Source organism: Pistacia vera, unplaced genomic scaffold (assembly GCF_008641045.1).
Source record: "Pistacia vera cultivar Batoury unplaced genomic scaffold, PisVer_v2 Contig570, whole genome shotgun sequence".
In the NCBI taxonomy this organism is placed as follows: Eukaryota; Viridiplantae; Streptophyta; class Magnoliopsida; order Sapindales; family Anacardiaceae; genus Pistacia; species Pistacia vera.
This window is the reverse complement of record NW_022196413.1, coordinates 963,212-984,492: the sequence shown is the minus strand read 5'-3', so window position 1 is coordinate 984,492 and position 21,281 is coordinate 963,212. Positions and strand designations below refer to the sequence as shown.

The 21,281-nt window shown below is 35.2% G+C and overlaps 1 protein-coding gene and 1 pseudogene across 1 annotated transcript; both read left to right on the top strand.

Annotated features, from left to right (window-relative positions):
* The first annotated feature begins 4,348 nt into the window (after positions 1 to 4,348).
* On the top strand, positions 4,349 to 7,188 carry LOC116108925 (protein IQ-DOMAIN 1-like). The gene is made up of 5 exons (XM_031395163.1): positions 4,349 to 4,568; positions 4,602 to 4,976; positions 5,154 to 5,399; positions 5,829 to 5,966; positions 6,072 to 7,188. Exons 1-5 carry the CDS (start codon positions 4,386 to 4,388, stop codon positions 6,870 to 6,872), a joined length of 1,743 nt encoding a protein of 580 aa, XP_031251023.1. The 5' UTR covers positions 4,349 to 4,385; the 3' UTR covers positions 6,873 to 7,188.
* Positions 7,189 to 14,790: 7,602 nt separating this feature from the next.
* On the top strand, positions 14,791 to 16,703 carry LOC116108924 (annotated as a pseudogene).
* The last annotated feature ends 4,578 nt before the right edge of the window (positions 16,704 to 21,281 follow it).

Here is a 21,281-nt window from a genome sequence, read left to right as displayed (position 1 = left end):
CTGGGATGTAGGATAACATTGAGGGACATATGCGAACGTGCCTTGTTTGCCAGTAAGACAAGGTAGTGCAACAATAACCAGCAAGTTTGTTAGAACCATTACTCGTGCCCAAGAGACCATGGGAGAGTGTCTCAATGGACTTTATCACTTGTTTGCCAAAGTTTGAAGGGTCCGGAAGCATCATAGTCATTGTGGACAGGTTTAGCAAATATGTCACCTTCATCCCCGCATCCACTAATTGAATAGCAGAAGAAATAACCAAGCTTTTCTTTCGCAACATCATCAAGTTATGGGGCATTCCAACGAGCATAGTCAGTGATCGAGATTCTCGGTTCACTGGGAGATTTTGGACAGAGTTATTCAAGATGCTAGGATCAAACCTAGACTTCTCAACCAGCTTTCATCCCCAAACTGGGTGCATCAATGCACTATTAGAGCTATATTTACGGCACTATGTGAGTGCTAGCGAGCAGGATTGGGCAAAACTCCTTGACATAGCCCAATTCTCATTCAACTTGTAGCGGAGCAAGGTAACCAACAAGAGTCCCTTCGAGATCATCATGGGACGACAGCCAAACACACCTTTTTCCCTAGCCACATGCTATGATGGGAAGAGCCTCGCAACCTTCAGGTTAGCCAAGTCATGGCACGAACAAACTGAACTTGCTCGTGCAGCCCTACATAAAGCAGCAAAGAGAATGAAAAAGTGGGCAGACAAGAAAATGAGGCATATTGAGTTCCAAGAAGACGACCTTGTCCTTGTAAAGCTACTGCCCCAACAATTCAAGACACTAAGAAAGGTGCACAAAGGCCTAGTGCGCAAATATGAAGGGCCATTTCCAGTGATACAACGCATCAACAAAGTTTTGTATCGATTCCAACTTCCTCCGAAACTGAAGATACACCCAGTCTTTCATGTAAGCTTGCTAAAGCCATTCCATGAAAACCTGAAGAAGCCATCCTGAGGAGTCTTTTAACGAGCACCAACTGCCGTTGTAACATTCTTTGAGAAGGAGGTTGAAGAAATACTTGCTGATAGAGTCATTCGCTGACGTAGTGTGCCAAATTACCGGGAATACTTTATCAAATGGAAGGGATTTCCCGATGCCGAAGCCAGTTGGGAGACCGAAAACTCATTATGGCAATTCCAAGACTCAATCCTGCGCTATAAGAATAATGCGACGAGGGCATCACAACATTAGGTGTGGGAGAATGTCATGACCAACTTGCTTAGCGACATAAGTACGATGCACGTTGCTTAATGGTTAAGTTAACTTCAAGGTTAAGCAGATTTAGTGGCTAAGTTAACTTCATGACTAAGCATCATCATTCCCAAAGTTGCCACCTAGTGTTACTTAAGGTTTAAGTATACATTGTATCTAGTCAATTCCTTGAGAAGGTTTAGCCTATAAATACGTCACTTCCCTTTGTAAAGTTCATAAGTTGTAATCCTTCAATATAGAGTTTACATTTTCTCTACACTTATCCTTCTCATTTGTATACTATTAGTCTTTGAGTTTGTATGAGTGTTAGGCTGCTTAACACATTTCCGAAGTGTTAAGGCCGCACGAACTTAGCAAAGAAGTTAAGTGCGTGAAATGAAGCTCGTCAAGGAATTCATATCAGACAAATGATACAAATATCACTATACAATCTTAATTTTGTGATCCAAACACCGTAACAAATTCATTTATTATAATTACATCACTTATCACATTAACATGTAATGCTGATAAATCAATTTTGGTATGAAATAAATATTTAAACTATCATTGGGTGACTTGATGGTAACAGAACAAAGGGATCCAACATGAGTTTTTGAGTTTTAGTCTTTCCAAGCATTAATAGGGGTGACCACTGAGGGGATTTACCCGATCGTTCATTTTAAGGCCCTAAAAGATTAGTTAAAGTGTACACAAATTGGCTTTAATACCTCGGTATAATTTTTTTTTTTTTAAATATAGTATTGTTATCAGGTTTTCTCACGATTTAATTAAAGTGTCACAGGAACATGGTCGATTTAAGTCTAGACTCTAGAGCAGAGTTTGACAGAACCATTATGTGCATGGTTGTTAGTATCCTATGATACCCGATACGTATCATACGATACGATTCGATACAAGTCGCCAACGATACGTATTAGAGAGTGTATCCTAAACCATTCGATACGTTGATATGTATCCTACGATACGATACGTATCCGTTCGTATCCTTAAAAATATCGATATAAATCGATACGATTTTATTAATTTGGGTCAAATGTCCAAAAAAAAAAATCGGGTCAAAACCGGGTCACCCAACCCAATTCACTAAAACTTGTCCAAATTTACCTATTTTGCATGGAGAAAGTAAAGAGGAATATNTTTTTTGAAAGAAGAAATTATCAAGAGAAATAAGTAAAAAAATCTATTAACTTCCTATACCCAAACGTCGTGTGACCCTTTGATGTCTTCCTGGGTAAATAAAAGAGATATTAATGAGCCCATGCTCGAAAGTGATGGCATGGGACACCTGAAGCTCGTCAAGGAATTCATATCAGACAAATGATACAATCTTAATTTTGTAATCCAAACACCGTAACAAATTCATTTATTATAATTACATCACTTGTCACGTTAACATGTAATGCTGATAAATCAATTTTGGCATGAAATAAATATCTAAACCATCAGTGTGTGATTTGATAATAAAAGAGTAAAAGAATCAATATAAGTTTTTGAGTTTGAGTTTTCTTAAGTATTAATAGGAGCGGTCACTGAAGGAATTTACCCAATCATTCATTTTAAAGCCCCAAATGATTAGTTAAGTTATACTAAACTGACTTGAACAGTTTGGTATAATTTTTTTAAATAATAAATATAGTATTATTACCAGGTTTTCTCACAAGTTAATTAAAGGAACATGGTCGATTTAAGTCTAGACTCTAGAGCAGAGTTTGACAAAACCATTATGTGGGTCTCGTTCAAGGTCCAAGCCTTGTTTTCTCCGGCCTTGCAGGTCGAAAGTTGATTACTCGGCCTACGAGGCCATGAACACTCGGTCCACTCCTAAACAAACAAGGGATTTCAAAAATTCTATCATGTTGTTTTTCATACAATAATGCTGGACATCGGAACTCTATACCGAATTCTTACACCAAATTACGTATCCTGTGACTTACACCAATTATGTTTCATATTCACAAATATTTTACTAGTAAACGATCGTCTATAATTGATGAACGGCCGTTCACTAACAAAATATTTGTGAATGTAAAACATAGTTGCTATGAATCACAAGATACGTAATTTGATATAAGAATTCGGTGTAGAGTCCTGATGTCCACATCATTATTGTTTTTCATAAGTGGCTAGCTGTTATGGAATGAATTACAGCTTGCTCTGCGTTGAGCCAGACCCTACCATACTTTATTTATTTCGTTGGTGCGTCATCTTTACATCTTTGATTCTTCAAAATTTCCCTCCAACATATTTATTATTATATGTCGGAAAATCTAAAATAGAATTTTCTTATAAGATATCAAATTCACAAGATGGATGAAACGCATTGGAATCAACACAGTTTGACTAGATTGACTGGTCTTAAAATGGCTGAAAGCCACGTATCACTATCCAATTCGAGGGATAAATCTACCTTCAGACAGTTAAGTGCTTGGATAACCTGAATTTGGTCAAAGATGTTACAGCTATGTACATGTGTTATAGGTTACCATTTTAAGGACGGACCACCGTGGTCCATCAACCATATGGTGTTTCTCCACTTGCTGACAGCAGTAGCACGTGACAACATGAGAGATGGGGAGTTAGTTTTAAGAGAAAGCGAAAAACTCAAAGCCTTTTTAACCAGAAAAAGAAATAAAGATAAGGAAAGAACCTTTGCTCCACATTAAAGCAGTTTTGATTCCTGTGCACCCACAACGTGCCTCTCTCTCTCTCTCTCTCTCTCGTGGCTTTCAATGTTCTCGATTTCACTTATACAGACAGCCACTAGCTCCGTCACTGCATGTTCTATTTAAATTGTAGAAATATATACTACAAGTGTAGTGAATTTTCATATTTCATTTTCTATATAATATAGATATATTAATAGTTTATCGACGTACGATCTGACAATATCACCATTAGTGTCTTCCCATGACCCATGCCCCAAAAAAACATCAACCTTTAAAGCATTTAGATATCACCATAGATCCTCTGTATTGAACCTTAGCTATTTGCAATTAGACGTCAGAATCACGGCTCCTCTCTGTTACATGACAAGTATAATTAATAATTTCACTCTCAGTCAAACAAACAAGTGGGCATTACTATACAAACTGCAAACTCATCATCTTTTACCTATAACTTCTGCCTCATTAACATCTTTTTTAGCTGTATTTGCTGTAAATGCAGCTTGGTTTAACCATATTTTTAGATGGGAAAGAAGGGAGGTACTCATGGTTGACCACTGTGAAAAGAGCTTTCAGATCTCCTACTAAAGAGAGTGACAGGAGGAGCTACAGGCAAAGAAGAGAAGAAAATGACCAAGAGGAAGATGATGAGAAGGTTTTTCTTTATGTTAATTTGTTAATAAAATAAATTCTCTTACGTTTCTTGATCTGTTTATCTTCATTCTATGATCTATATATTGATTTTTGTTTTGATGTTTTTGTGCAGAAGAGAGAGAAGAGAAGATGGATTTTTAGGAAAACTATCAATCAAGAAACGGTGACACAGCAAACCCCAAGAAAGGAGACAAGTACTGTTGATGGCACCAGTAGTGGTAACGGTGCTGCGCAGGTTGATCATGCGGCCGTGGCGGCAGCGGAACAAAGGCACGCCATTGCGATGGAAGTGGCCACTGTAGCTACCGCCGAGGCTGCCAGGGCTTCTACTCAGACGGCGGCCGAGGTGGCTCGGTTCATTAGGCCTCCGACTTTTAGTGCCAGAGAAATATATGCTACCATTGTTATTCAAACTGCCTTCAGAGGTTACTTGGTAAGCAAAACTCTAGAAGAAATTAACTGTTTGATTAGCAAGTCTCTTGAACCAAGCCGAACCGTCAAAATAGCTGTATTGAGCTAATTAAAGATGAAGTAGTGGTTTTTTATTTTTATAAATTTTCAACATATTTGATTATCTGTTTGCGTATGATTTGATTAATTTTGTTTAAAGGCAAGGAGAGCACTTCGTGCACTAAAGGGACTGGTAAAGCTGCAAGCACTAGTGAGGGGTCATAATGTGAGAAAGCAAGCTAAGATGACACTACGGTGCATGCAAGTTTTGGTTCGAGTCCAATCTAGGGTGCTTGATCAACGCGTTAGGCTTTCTCTAGAAGGTATCAGAAAATCCACGTTTAGTGACACCAATAGCGTATGGGAAACGCGATATCTTCGAGACATCTCTGATAGAAAACCAACGGTCAGTTTAATTATTAAAGTTTTATTTTTAACCTTTTCAAACTACTTTTTAGAATAATACTTTGCGTATTAATGGATTTTATTAATCACTATAGTAATCTTTGTTAAAATCATACATAATATCTATACTATTTGTTAAAATCATACATAATATCTATACTATGTGTATGATATCCGTACTCTACTTTAAATTGGTAAAATCCGTTAGTAGACACCTTTATGGCTTTTTGTATGCAATTATCACTGGGGAAAGAAGGCAGAGTCAATTATGGACAAAGCAAATTAATGAACGGTTTGGGTTTGTGAAACAATAACTTTCTTAAGCGGACAGCAAATTGAAATTATTTAGTTTCTACTGTGAAGCTTCACGTTACTGATGTGTTTCTTTATTCTTCTTGGGAAACTATTCTTACATGTTTTAATGTTGCAGTCAAGAGAGGGAAGTAGCATTGCAGATGACTGGGATGAAAGGGCACACACAATCGAGGAAGTTAAAGCCATGCTGCAGCAAAGAAAAGAAGCAGCATTGAAACGTGAAAAGACGTTATCTCAAACCTTCTCTCAACAGGTGTGTTTGCCTCTCTCTCATGCATTCTCTCAATTTCCTCTGTTTTTAGTCTACTAATTGATAAGCCAATTGGTACTATTTTGTAAAACGTTTGTCCACATAAAGATGTGGAGAAATGGTAGGAGCTCCTCAATTGGTGACGAAGTTGAGCTAGAAGATAGACCAAAATGGCTTGATCGATGGATGGCTACGAAGCCATGGGAAAGCAAAGCAAGAGCTTCAACGGATCAAAGAGACCCCATTAAAACCGTAGAAATTGACACCTCCCAACCTTATTCATATTTAGCATCTAATTTTAGAAGAACAAGCCAAAATCAATATCATCAACAATACCATCAAAGACCTGCTTCTCCACACCATAGAGCCCACCAAAACACATCCCTTCATCACTCCCTTGTCACACCTTCTCCATCAAAAACCAGGCCCGTTCAAGTCCGGTCTGCAAGCCCTCGTTGTGGTAGAGAAGATAGAAGTTTTAGTACGTCTGAAACACCAAGCTTAAGGTCTAACTACTACTACACTGGCAATGTGCATCAACATGCCAGAGGTGGTTCAAGTAGTGCTACTAATTCTAGTGCAACATTGCCTAATTACATGGCAGCAACTGAGTCTGCTAAGGCTAGAGCTCGTTCTCAAAGTGCACCAAGGCAAAGGCCATCAACACCAGAGAGAGACCGAGTTGGTTCAGTAAAGAAGCGTCTTTCATTTCCAGTACCAGAACCGTATGGTGTAGGAATGGGATATGGAGTTTATGGGCAGAACTTGAGGAGTCCAAGCTTTAAAAGTGTAAGTGGATCACAATTTGGGTTGGAGCAACAGTCTAATTATTCTTCATGTTATACTGAGAGCGTTGGCGGTGAAATTTCTCCTTCTTCTACTAGTGACCTCAGGAGGTGGCTGAGGTAATTTATGGTTAACTAAGTGATTATGACAAAGTGTGAACAACAATAACTTGGTTAGATTTGTATTGCTTGAATATGAGGTTGTGATTTAGAGGTGATTGGGATGTTATGTAGAGGATATTTTGATTTCTGCTCATTATTTTTTATTTGAAGTTGAAGCTCTCCAAATATCATGTCCCAGGAGAATTCTTTTAAGTGTTTAGCAAGTAACTTTGTAATTTTTTTTATCACTCTTTGTTCTACATATGTTGTGCTGATTATCCTTCAACCTGTATGTACAGATCCAACTGCACTTCAAGAAATGGCATGAAATAATGTTATGGTTGGGTGTCATTTCCTTTTTCCCTTGTATATTTTTTTGATTTGCAACTTGCAAACAGCAGCTGCTTATGTAAAAATCAATCAACCATAATAAAAAGCCAATATTTCCTTATCTCTTTCATTTTCAAGAAGTCTATTGGTCTTTCATCTTTAAGCTGTATAAATGGAATCACAATAGTCATGTTGGTCCATGTTCTGACTGATTAAAAGCATCTTTATAGCTTTTTCCTTGTCATAAAAGGTGCAGCCTTGCTCTATGGAAATACGAGCTATAATGTTAACCATGTGATATGTTTTATCTGAGTCTTGTCTGCACTGAAATTTATAATAATCATACAAAGTTATGACCCCATTGGTTTCAACCTTTTTAAAACAAGGGCAATGGCTACTCATAACAAGCTTTATAAGTTGGCAAATGGAAACCCCCCAGAAATTTATCAACTTGACTCGTCCTATCCACAATTTATCACTTGTACAAATTACAATAAGTAGTGACACTGTTAGCAAGAGAAACAACAAAGATGGGACCAACATACTGTTGCACTTAAAAATATGGATAGCTATATTGTATAAGGAGTAGCATAATGTGGCCCATCATTTAATGATCAATTTATCTGAATAGCCTACGCATAAGGCGCGGAGGTCACGCTAGCTCCAGGCTCCACTCCACCCTACACCAAGTCCAAGCATGTGGCAAGACCGCTAAGAGACAGCCTTATCATTCGGTGGTTTTTGTCGAATTTCGTCTTGTCCATTGTGGTTTCTCTGACATGAGAGGTTGCATAAAATGTTTGTGGTTTATACAAATACAACTTTTGTATTCTATATTAAGTTTTTGATATTTCAATTTTTTAATTTTATAAACTTTTTAATATTAAAAGATGAAAATTTCCTTTTCACAGTTTAATGGAAGCTACCGTCGGTTAACTGTATGTCCCTTACAGATTTTTCAGGGATGATTATGTAAATTTCTCCATGTTTTTGATCGACCATATCATAGCAAAAATATCTTTGATAAGAGCATTGAGGATGGGCCAACTATTTTTGGGTGTCTAATGGTAAAAGAATAAAATGAGGTTTCATAAACTTTTGAGTTGAGTCTCTACAAGCCCTAATAAGGGTGGTCAACTTCAGGGCTTATCTGATCATCAACTTTAGGACATTAAAAAATTAATTGAGATTGAGTCTCTACAAGCCCTAATAAGGGTGGTCAATTTTAAGGTTATCTAATCGTCAACTTTAGACATTAAAAAATTAATTAAGGTAAACACAAGCTGGTCAGACACCCAATCACCACAAAAAAAAAAAAAAAAAAAGGGTTGGGCCATGGTCATCCATAAATATCTTTTCATTTTCACTATCAACACAAACTGAGAGTCACGGTTAAACTGGTGTAGAATTACTTGTACTTGACGATATTTCAATTTGTGTCTGGCTATCGGGCCAACACTGCACCTGCAATCAAGAATAAGATCAAAAGTTATGGGCTGTGAGAGAGCCCAGGAAACCTAACACTTCCCTTAATCTGTTCAAATTATTTAATTTAATTTAATGCATCTTATAAACTTGGTTCAATTAATATGTTACCAAATTTAATCAAATACCACCAGCAAAACTTATTCAAGAATGTATATTGAATAAATAATAAAGTCTTCATAAAGCTTCTATCGAAAGATTGAAATTTAACATTCATATTTTATAATTAATAATGAATTTATATAAAGATGGGTTGAGAATAAACTAAATTTCTTGTAGAAAATATATTAATTACTGCGGAGAAGAGAAGATATTTTGAATTTCAAGTACCAAACAATGAAGTAATTGACTGCAAGTTGATGTCGGTCCACCTACTATCATCAACCCTTTTCCGCTAGGTTCCTTTCGTTGTTGGGCAGATATGATTGGTTTCCTAAAATCAACAATCAACGTCTAAGATAGTACTAACGAGAAACTTCAGTTTTCACTTACGTTTATGAAACTAGTAATATCTTATCTCCGTAATGTATTTACTAACCTACCAACTTAGATGGCAATACCATTTTACATTTTTACTTTCTATCTCGTAATTTTCTTGGCAACTTGAGTATAAAGATAACTGGGAAAAACTTCACTAAGACACATTCTCTATCTCTCTAACACATTTGCCAGGGACTATATGAATCTGATTGCACCCTTGTTGCTTCACAATTTGACCTCCACCCATACGTAGTTAGGGGATTGATTCAATAAAAAATGAATTTAATTTCAATTGAATTCTATTAATTCACATATTGATGCATCCCATTTTAATAACTCCTACACAAAAAGTTTATATATTAGATTGGATTGAAAGATCTTCAAACCTATTCAACATTAGATTGATTAGTTATTAGTCAAATTTATTGAATCCAAATCTAGCAAATATTTTAAATTCCGTATCTCAGATGATTTAATTGAATAACACGACACTGTAAATCTTAAAGAAGACAGTTATACATTGATGTCAAATTTAAGTTGTGATAGATTGATGTCAAATTTAAGTTTATAAAATTGTTGAATTCGAGGACCTAACCTCCGTTTATAACTAAAATCACAACCATCTCCAACAGTGTTGGATCTGGTCTTGGTAGCCCCAAAAAGCAATTGGGAGTTGGGTCCAAAGAAACCAGAACTATATTTAGCAAAGAATATCCAAAAATCTTTCGAGAAGTTTGACCTAAAGCATTAAAGAATATGTTTGAGATTTGTTTTCAAAAGTTTCTAAATGTTCTTTAACAAAAAAGAACTAGGATTATATTGCTTGTATAATTAATCACAACAATCCATCATAATAGATATGGATGGATCTGTACTCATAAATCTACATTTAAACTCTTATATAAAGGTAATTTGTCTTAGGTTATTTTCATATTTTAAACATTACTTTGAATTAAGAGCAATATAATAGAGTTTTTCTCTCCATCTCCATCTCCATCTCCATTCTTTGTATTCTTATTTTTCTTTGAGAATTTGTGGATTCTTTTTTTTCTTATTCTTCGAGACTTTGTGGTTTATTTAATTTTTGATCTCTTGTTTGTGCAATAAAATTGTCACACGTTTTTTTTAGGATTGTGACACTTGGTAACCCCAAAAAGGGAGTTGTGTCCAAAGAATCAAAAACTATATTTAACAAAAGAAAACTTTATTCAAGGTGTGAATGTGGCATATAAAATTTTTATTTGAATCATCTTGCGTTACGTTATGAATATATTGACTAAAAAGGGATAATGAATTAGACTTCCTTATCACAAATGACAAATTACCTTAACACATATCCAATGAAGATATACACGAATAAAAAACCAACTGGCCTGTCTGAACTTTGAACAACATGCGTATTTCACAATGGGGCCGGGTAGAATAGAAAACCAAGCACTTTTTAATAAAATTAAACAATAAATTAAAAATATTTGAATTAACTATGATGTATCAGAGTCAGACGGTCATTTCAAAGATCATAAACCAGGTATTAATATAGCCTTTCAAAAAAGTACTGAAGAACACGTAAATAATGTTTACTGTTTTAGTTGTGTATTATTTTGAAAACAAAAGTCTGGACCCTCGTTTTTGTCCATGTAAAGGATGGTCTAGTAAGAAGACAAAATTCAAGGACAAAAGCTATAGTTAATTTGTCATAGATGCCAGTGCTGATCCAATGACTTTCTATGATTTTGGTAACCTTATCATCATGACATTAAACGAGTAATTTCCAAGCAATGCTTCGCTGGCAATCATTTTATCAATAATTTTGTGAAACCTATTTTAATGAACTCAATGGTTGTGAAGGTTTTTAGGCCTTAATTATTCTTTAATTCTCTTATTTGAAATTCCCCCATGGAAATTTTAAACCTTCACCTGAAATTTGGATATATAGTAACAAAAGATTGAAAGTTTGATGTCTAAGTGAACTTGATATAATTAGATGGCACGATTGACTTCAAGCACTTCCTTGGCAATGTGTTTTTTTAAATTTATAGATAAAATTGATGACTTGGATCGCATTTACTAAAATGGAGATCAACATGAAGTCAACTCAATAAATCTTGTCTCCTTGCTTCACATTGTACTAATCCGCCTGACAGCTAAACCAAAATGTATCAATATTGTTTCTTCATGCTTGTTGGCTGAAACAAAATTACATCATGTCTTATGTATACTTCTCCACCTTCAATTTCTAGAACAACGTATCCCAAGCTCAAGCCAAACCATATACGGTGAAACATCATAAACATTATTTATATGTACGAGAGATGGACAGAGCAACCCTTATAAGGGCAACACCTTTGCTATTTAGAAAAGCCGAGGAAACGAATATTTTACGCTTGAAAATAAAATAATTATCTATTTGCAACTGGATCAGCAAGATTCAAGACGTGGGAAGAGATTATTAAGCAGAATTAGTCAAAAAAGACGATTAGGAAGAGAAAAGAATAGGTCAAATAAGAAAATTACGAACAATGTCAGATGACAAAATATAAAACTGATTGCATTTCAAATATATCTATCTTGCTGTTGAGTTATTCCGTTTACGTAAGGATAAGTTTATGGTATTAATTTTTTATCTTCATCATATAATTATATATACTCGGAATTAATATATTTTATACATAATTTTTTATTGCATCCTCAGTATTTGACTAGTAATTTTCTGCCATCACAGAAATACGATGCAATGCTTACCTAATTCATTGGCAGGTTATAGCAAATAGTTTACCGGAAGGATATAGCTACAGTATCTAGAGTCTGAGATATTATTAAATAATACTACATCAACAATCTTCTTTCACAAAATTTTTTCTCACAATCTTGACGTTGGAGTTCGTAATTAATTAATAGGACTCATATATGACCTGTATAGGATTCGTTGTAAACTGATCAATTGTAAGCTGTCACATCAGAGTTGTGAGAGAGGATTATTGGTGTAGTATTATTTGTTTTCTCTCTCTCTCTATATATATAGACACACACATAAGTCTTAGCCCTACCTAACCTAACCTAGGCATGTGGAAACGTATAAAATTGTTTGTGAAGACTGAAAAGTAGGGGTTAACTTATCTGAGTGACGAGCTTTTATTGTACTATTGTTGGCCTTTAAAAGTCACACACAAAATCACAAAGAAAGATATCTGTATTTAGCTGTTAATAAGCTCTCTCTTTTCCATGGTAAGACTTTGAGAAGTAAGCCATGAAATTCAATATTGTCGGCGAACCATATTCATAAATACATATAGAAAGGAAGTAATGCTCATGCCCTGTCAAACTTTTTCAGGGCGAATACGCGTTGACTGTAAGTAAAAAGAAACAAAATAAAGTAGTCAGTAGTCACATGATCGGATCTAAACAGTAATACCAGCTATGGGCAAAGGCTATACCAGTATAACCACTCTATCGATTTTTTGTTGGTTAATTTAATTTATTAACCTTTCTCCAGTTTTACAGTGTACTATGAAATGCCTAAATTTTTTATTTTCAAAAAATAATTATTTTCGACAACATTAAAAAGATTTTTATAAAATTGTTGATACTTGATTTTGACACCAACAATCTCGCATGTGCAAAGTGTTAAGCAGATCTTAGAAATTACACGTGATATGATTTATGAGTTAGGATGCAAAAACTGAATAAGAAATAAGGCAGATGATTTTTATAGTGGTTTGGATGCTTAAAGCGATTCTTACATCCACTGTTTCTTTTATATAAATATGTTACAAGAGGTTAAATATAGTGAACAATGAACAGAGGTACAATGATTAAGTATTCAGAGAGAATATCAAGTCAGTCTCTTTCTCGTAGGTTGTCTTTGCTATTGAATATTATGAAAATCAGAGAATGATCGGGGAGTCCCCTATTTATAGTTGCTGAATTCAAGATAATGATTACAAATTTACAAGTGGTAGGTGTCGTGCAAGTCCTTCATTGTCTCTCATTGGCTGATAACTTAGGAAATATCCTCAAATTATCTAGGGTTTGGACAGGTATGCGGTCCCCATTCACTTGTACACAAAACCTGAATTTGCTGGGTTGGTAACAGTCATATCCTCTCTGTATTGGGACGACATGGCAGCTCCCGGATAGCGTAAAGCCTTCCTGAACTCTAATTGATGCTTGCTGATGTAAGTTTATGTCAACTTTGATTTTTTAAGCATATAAAAAATCATACAGAAATATCTGAATATAATCCTTTACACTAAGCACATGTATGTATAATAGTATTATGGGGTGAAAAAGAAAATTAGGATTCAATAATTAATTATTTTCCCCTTTCATGTAGGACTGACTTATGGGTTAAACAAATCAACAACCAGGAGATATATATTGTATTTTTAAAGATAGTGTAAAACTAAAATACTCGAACTCCAGTGCACTATAATGAAAAGTACAGAATAAGAAAATGCTGACATATAGAATGAATTAAAATGATGAAATCCAACAAAAAATGATCCAGTATTACTATATGGCATACCACAACACGGTTAAAACCCATAACGCAACCACTGACTTGATTTTTTAAATTACTATGGGAGTGGAATGCCTAATTCTTCTATCAAAATTTCAATGTGTTAGATCAGAGACACGCATGTTACGCACTCATAATGCTATACTTTAAGAGCATGCACCACACCACTCACTTCCTCCACTCTTTATCTCTCATCTCATGCCCATAAATCAACAAAAACAAGCCATATATGCTTCCAGGTCTGCAACGTTGTCAAACGTGGAGATCTCATCTTACTTGAAAGCTTTACATTTACTCCTTATATCACACTAAACACTATAATTTAAAGTTAAAATAAAAGGACCGTTCACTGGCCAACTTATCACTACCCAACAACATTTGTATTTCTACTGTTAACGTTTTAAATATTTTTTTAATCAGAAACCGCATTATCCAGTTGTTAATTTGAAGGCAAATGAAACATGTCCACTATCCAATCTTGAAACGAACCATTTAAGATCTTGACTTCAAAGCATGCATCCACCTGTACGTCCCGGATTCATTTTTGTCCAAAATCCTTTTACGCTACACAACTATAAGTATATCCCGTAGGTGTAAAAGCCACTTACCTGTTTCAAGTTAAATAAAAAAACATTTGAGCATCACCAACATTCTCAAATATATGGCAATTCTATGTTCCAAAAACACTATATGTCGGCATCTTTTCCGATCAAAGAAACAGCATCGTCTTACCCTTACTTCTGCCTCATTAACGTCTTTTTAGCGTATTTGCTATAAATGCAGCTGGTGTAATCATATTTTTAGATGGGAAAGAAGGGAGGTACCTCTTGGTTGACCGCTGTGAAAAGAGCTTCAGATCCTACTAAAGAGAGTGCAGGAGGAGCAACAAGAAGAAGAGAAGAAAAGCCCAGAGAGAATGAAGAGAAGGTTTTTCTTTATGTTAATTTGTTAATAAAATAATTTCTCTTACGTTCTTCATCTGTTTATCTTCATCTATGATCTATATATTGATTTCTGTTTTGATGGTTTTGTGCAGAGAGAGAGAAGAGAAGATGGATTTTTAGGAAAGCTACCAATCAGGAAACGGTGGCACAGCAAACCCCAAGAAAGGAGACAAATACTGTTGATGGCACACAGTAGTGGTAACGGTGCTGCGCAGGTTGATCATGCGACCGTGGCGGCAGCGGAACAAAGGCACGCCATTGCGATGGAAGTGGCCACTGTAGCTACCGCCGAGGCTGCCAGGTCTATCAGGCGGGGGCGAGGTGGCTCGGTATAGGCCTCCGACTTTTAGTGCCAGAGAATATGCTCCATTGTATTTCAAACTGCCTTCAGAGGTACTTGGTAAGCAAAACTCTAGAAGAAATTAACTGTTTGATTAGCAAGTCTCTTGAACCAAGCCGACCGTCAAAATAGCTGTATTGAGCTAATTAAGATGAAGTAGTGGTTTTTATTTTATAATTTTCACATATTTGATTATCTGTTTGCGTATGATTTGATTAATTTTGTTTAAAGGCAAGGAGAGCACTTCGTGCACTAAAGGGACTGGTAAAGCTGCAAGCACTAGTGAGGGGTCATAATGTAGAAAGCAATCTAAGATGACACTACGGTGCATGCAATTTTGGTTCGAGTCCAATCTAGGGTGTTGATCAACGCGTAGGCTTTCTCTAGAAGGTATCAGAAAATCCCCGTTTGACACCCAATAGCGTATGGGAAACGCGACTCTTCGAGACATCTCTGATAGAAAAACAACGGTCAGTTTAATTATTAAAGTTTTTTTTTTTTTTTTTAAACTTTTCAAACACTTTTTATGGCTTTTTGTATGCATATCATTGGGGAAAGAAAGCAGAGTAAATTATGGACAAAGCAAATTAATGAACAGTTTGGGTTTGTGAAACAATAACTCTTAAGCAGACAGCAAATTGAAATTATATAGTTTCTACTGTGAAGCTTCACGTTCAGATGTGTTTCTTTATTCTTCTTGGGAAACTATTCTTACAGTTTTAATGTTGCAGTCAAGAGAGGAAGTAGCATTGCAGATGACTGGGACGAAGGGCACACACAATGAGGAGTTAAAGCCATGCTGCAGCAAAGAAAGAAGCAGCATTGAAACGTGAAAAGACGTTATCTCAAACCTTCTCTCAACAGGTGTGTTTGCCTCTCTCTCATGCATTCTCAATTCCTCTGTTTTTAGTCTACTAATTGTAAGCCAATTGGTACTATTTGTAAAACGTTTGTCCACATAAAGATGTGGAGAAATGGTAGGAGCTCCTCAAATGTGTGACGAAGTTGAGCTAGAAGATAGACCAAAATGGCTTGATCGATGGATGGCTACGAAGCCATGGGAAAGCAAAGCAAGAGCTTCAACGGATCAAAGAGACCCCATTAAAACCGTAGAAATGACACCTCCCAACCTATTCATATTTAGCATCTAATTTTAGAAGAAGAAACCAAAATCAATATCACCAACATACCATCAAAGACCTGCTTCTCCACACCATAGAGCCCACCAAAACACATCTTCATCACTCCCTTGTCACACTTCTCCATCAAAAACCAGGCCCGTTCAAGTCGGTCTGCAAGCCCTCGTTGTGGAGAGAAGATAGAAGTTTTAGTACGTCTCAAACACCAGTAAGGTCTAACTACTACTACACTGGCAAGTGCATCAACATGCCAGAGGTGGTTCAAGTAGTGCTACTAATTCTAGTGCAACATGCCTAATTACATGGCAGACACTGAGTCTGCTAAGGCTAGAGCGTTCTCAAAGTGCACCAAGGCAAAGGCCATCAACACCAGAGAGAGACCGAGTTGGTTCAGTAAAGAAGCGTCTTTCATTCCAGTACCAGAACCGTATGGGTAGGAATGGGATATGGAGTTTATGGGCAGAACTTGAGGAGTCCAAGTTTAAAAGTGTAAGTGGATACAATTGGGTTGGAGCAACAGTCTAATTATTCTTCATGTTATACTGAGAGCGTTGGCGGTGAAATTTCTCCTCTTCTACTAGTGACTCAGGAGGTGGCGGAGTATATGGTTAACTAAGTGATTATGACAAAGTGTGAACAACATAACTTGGTTAGATTTGTATTGCTTGAATATGAGGTTGTGATTTGAGGTGAGGGATGTTATGTAGAGGATATTTGATTTTTGTCTCATTATTTTTTAATTGAAGTGAAGCTCTCAAATATCATGTCCCAGGAGAATTCTTTTAAGTGTTTAGCAAGTAACTTTGTAATTTTTACACTCTTTGTTCTACATAGTTGTGCTGGATATCCTTCAACCTGTATGTACAGATCCACATGCACTTCAAGAAATGGCATGAATAATGTTATGGTTGGGTGTCTACTTTTTCCCTGTATATTTTTTTGATTTGCAACTTGCAAACAGCAGTGCTTATCTAAAAATCAATCAACGTAATAAAGCAATATTTCCTTATTCTTTCATTTCAAGAAGTCTATTGGTCTTTCATCTTAAGCTGTATAAATGGAATCACAATAGTCATGTTGGTCATGTTCTGACTGATTAAAAGCATCTTTATAGCTTTTTCCTCGTCATAAAAGGTGCAGCTTGCTCTATGGAAATACGAGCTATAATGTTAACCATGTGTAATGTTTATCTGAGTTTGTCTGCAACTGAAATTTATAATATCATACAAAGTTATGACCCTTGGTTCAACCTTTTTAAAACAAGGGCAATGGACTCATAACAAGCTATAAGTTGGCAAATGGAAACCCCCAGAAATTATCAACTTGAATCGTCCTATCCACAATTTATCACTTGTACAAATTACAGTCAGTAGTGACACTGTTAGCAAGAGAAACAACAATATGGGACCACATACTGTTGCACTTAAAAATATGGATAGCTTATTGTTAAGGAGTAGCCTAATGTGGCCCATCATTAATGATCAATTTTTGAATAGCCTACGCAATAGGCGCGGAGGTCACGTAGCTCCAGGCTCCACTCACCCACACCAAGTCAAGCAGATGTGCAAGACCGCTAAGAGACAGCCTTCATTCGGTGGTTTTTGTCGAATTTCGTCTTGTCCATTGTGGTTCTCTGACATGAGAGGTTGCATAAAATGTTTGTGGTTTATACAAATACAACTTTGTATTCTATATTAAGTTTTTGATATTTCAATTTTTATTTATAAAATTTTTAATATTAAAAGATGAAAATTTCCTTTTCACAGTTTAATGTAAGCTAACCGTCGGTTAACTGTATGTCCCTTACAGATTTTTCAGGAGATGATTATGTAAATTTCCATGTTTTTGATCTCCCATATCATAGCAAAAATATCTTTGATAAGAGCATTGAGGATGGGCCAACTATTTGGGTGTCTAATGTAAAAGAAATAAATGAGGTTTCAAACTCTTGAGTTGAGTCTCTACAAGCCCTATAAGGGTGGTCAACTAGGGTTATCTGATCATCAACTTTAGGACATTAAAAATTAATGAGATTGAGTCTCTACAAGCCTATAAGGGTGGTCAATTTAAGGTTATCTAATCGTCAACTTTAAGACCTAAAAAATTAATTAAGGTAAAACAAGTGGTCAAGACACCCATCACCAAAAAAAAAAAAAAAAAAAAAAGGGTTGGGCCATGGTATCCATAAATATCTTTTCATTTTCACTATCAACACAAACTGAGAGTCCGGTTAAACTGGTGTAGATTACTTGTACTTGAAGTATTTCAATTTGTGTGGCTATCGGGCACACATGCACCTGCAATCAAGAATAAGATCAAAAGTTATGGGCTGTGAGAGAGCCAGGAAACTAAAACTCCTTAATCTGTTCAAATTATTAATTTAATTTAATGCATCTTATAAACTTGGTTCAATTAATATGTTACCAATTTAATCAAATACACCAGCAAAAATTATTCAAGATGTATATTGAATAAATAATAAAGTCTTCATAAAGCTTCTATCGAAAGATTGAAATTTAACATTCATATTTTATAATTAATAATGAATTTATATAAAGATGGGTTGAGAAAAACTAAATTTCTTGTAGAAAAATATAAATTACTGCGGAGAAGAGAAGATATTTTGAATTTCAAAGTACCAAACAATGAAGTAATTGACTGCAAGTTGATGTCGGTCCACCTACTATCATCAACCCTTTTCCGCTAGGTTCCTTTCGTGTTGGGCAGATATGATTGGTTTCTCCAAAATCACAAATCAACGTCAAGATAGTAATAACGAGAAACTTCGGTTTCACTTGCGTTTACGAAAATGGTATAATAACTTATCTCCGTAATGTATTTACTAACCTACCAACTTAGATGGCAATACCATTTTACATTTTTATTTCCTATCTCGTATTTTTCTTGGCAACTTGAGGATAAAGATAACTGGGAAAAACTTCACTAATACACACTCTCTATCTCTAACACATTTGCCAGGGACTATGAATCTGATTGCACCCTGGCTTCACAATTGACCTCCACCAATACGTAGTTAGGGGATTGATTCAATAAAAAATGAATTTAATTTCAATTGAATTCTATTAATTCACATATTGATGCATCCCATTTTAATAACCCCACAAAAGTTATATATTAGATTGGATTGAAATATCTTAACAATTCAACATTAGAATGATTAGTTATTAGTCAAATTTATTGAATTCAAATCTAGCAAATATTTTAACCGTATCTCAGATGATTTAATTGAATAACACGACACTGTAAATCTTAAAGAAGACAGTTATACATTGATGTCAAATTTAAGTTTATAAAATTGTTGAATTCGAGGACCTAACCTCGTTTATAACTAAAATCACAACCATCTCCAACAGTGTTGGATCTGGTCTTGGTAGCCCCAAAAAGCAATTGGGAGTTGGGTCCAAAGAAACCAGAACATATTAGCAAAGAATATCCAAAAATCTTTCGAGAAGTTGACCTAAAGCATTAAAGAATATGTTTGAGATTTGTTTTCAAAAGTTTCTAAATGTTCTTACAAAAAAGAACTAGGATTATATTGCTTGTTAATTAATCAACAAACATACATAATGATATGGATGGATCTGTACTCTAAATCTACATTAAACTCTTATATAAAGGTAATTTGTCTTAGGTTATTTCATATTTTAAACATTACTTTGAATTAAGAGCAATATAATAGAGTTTTTCTCTCATATCCTCCATCTCCATCTTTGTATTCTTATTTTCTTTGAGAATTTGTGGATTCTTTGTTTTTTTTCTTCGAGACTTTGTGGTTTATTTAATTTTGATCTCTTGTTTGTGCAATAAAATTGTCACAGTTTTTTTAGGATTGTGACACTGGTAGTCCTAAAAAGGGAGTTGTGTCCAAGAATACAAAACTATATTTAACAAAAGAAAACTTTACAAGGTGTGAATGTGGCATATAAAATTTTATTTGAATCATCTTGCTTACGTTATGAATATATTGACTAAAAAGGGAATGAATTAGACTTCCTATCACAAATGACAAATTACTAACACATATCCAATGAAGATATACACGAATAAAAAACCAACTGGCCTGTCTGAACTTTGAACAACATGCGTATTTCACAATGGGGCGGGGTAGAATAGAAAACAAGACTTTAATAAAAAAAAATATTGAATTAACTATGAGTATCAGAGTCAGAGGATCATTTCAAAGATCATAAACCAGGTATCATATAGCTTTCAAAAAGTACTGAGAACACCTAAATAATGTTTACTGTTTTAGTGTGTGATTATTTTGAAAACAAAAGTCTGGACCCTCGTTTGTCATGTAAGGAGGTCTAGTAAGAAGACAAAATTCAAGGACAAAAGCTATAGTTAATTTGTCATAGATGCAGTGTGATCCAAGACTTTCTATGATTTTGGTAACCTTATCATCAGACATTAAACGAGTAATTTCCAAGCAATGCTTCGCTGGCAATCATTTTATCAATAATTTTGTGAACCTATTTTAATGAACTCAATGGTTGTGAAGGTTTTTAGGCCTTAATTATTCTGTAATTCTCTTATTTGAAATTCCCCCATGGAAATTTTAAACCTCACCTGAAATTGGAATATAAACAAAAGAATTGAAAGTTTGATGTCTAAGTGAACTGATATAATTAGATGGCACGATTGACTTCAAGCACTTCCTTGGCAATGTGTTTATCAAATATCGATAAAATTGATGACTTGGATCGCATTACTAAAATGGAGATCAACATGAAGTCAACTAATAAATCTTGTCTCCTTGCTCACATTGTACTAATCCGCCTGACAGCTAAACCAAAATGTATCAATATGTTTCTTCATGCTGTTGGCTGAAACAAAATTACATCATGTCTATGTATACTTCTCCACCTTCAATTTCTAGAACAACGTATCTCAAGTCAAGCCAAACCATATAATGGTGAAACATCATAAAGATATTTATATGTACGAGAGATGGACAGAGCAACCCTATAAGGGCAACACCTTTGCTATTTAGAAAAGCCGAGGAAACGAATATTCGTTGAAAATAAAATAATTATCTATTGCAACTGAATCAGCTAGATTCAAGACGTAGGAAGAGATTATTAAGCAGAATTAGTCAAAAAAGACGATTAGGAAGAGAAAGAATAGGTCAAATAAGAAAATTACGAACAATGTCAGATGACAAAATATAAAA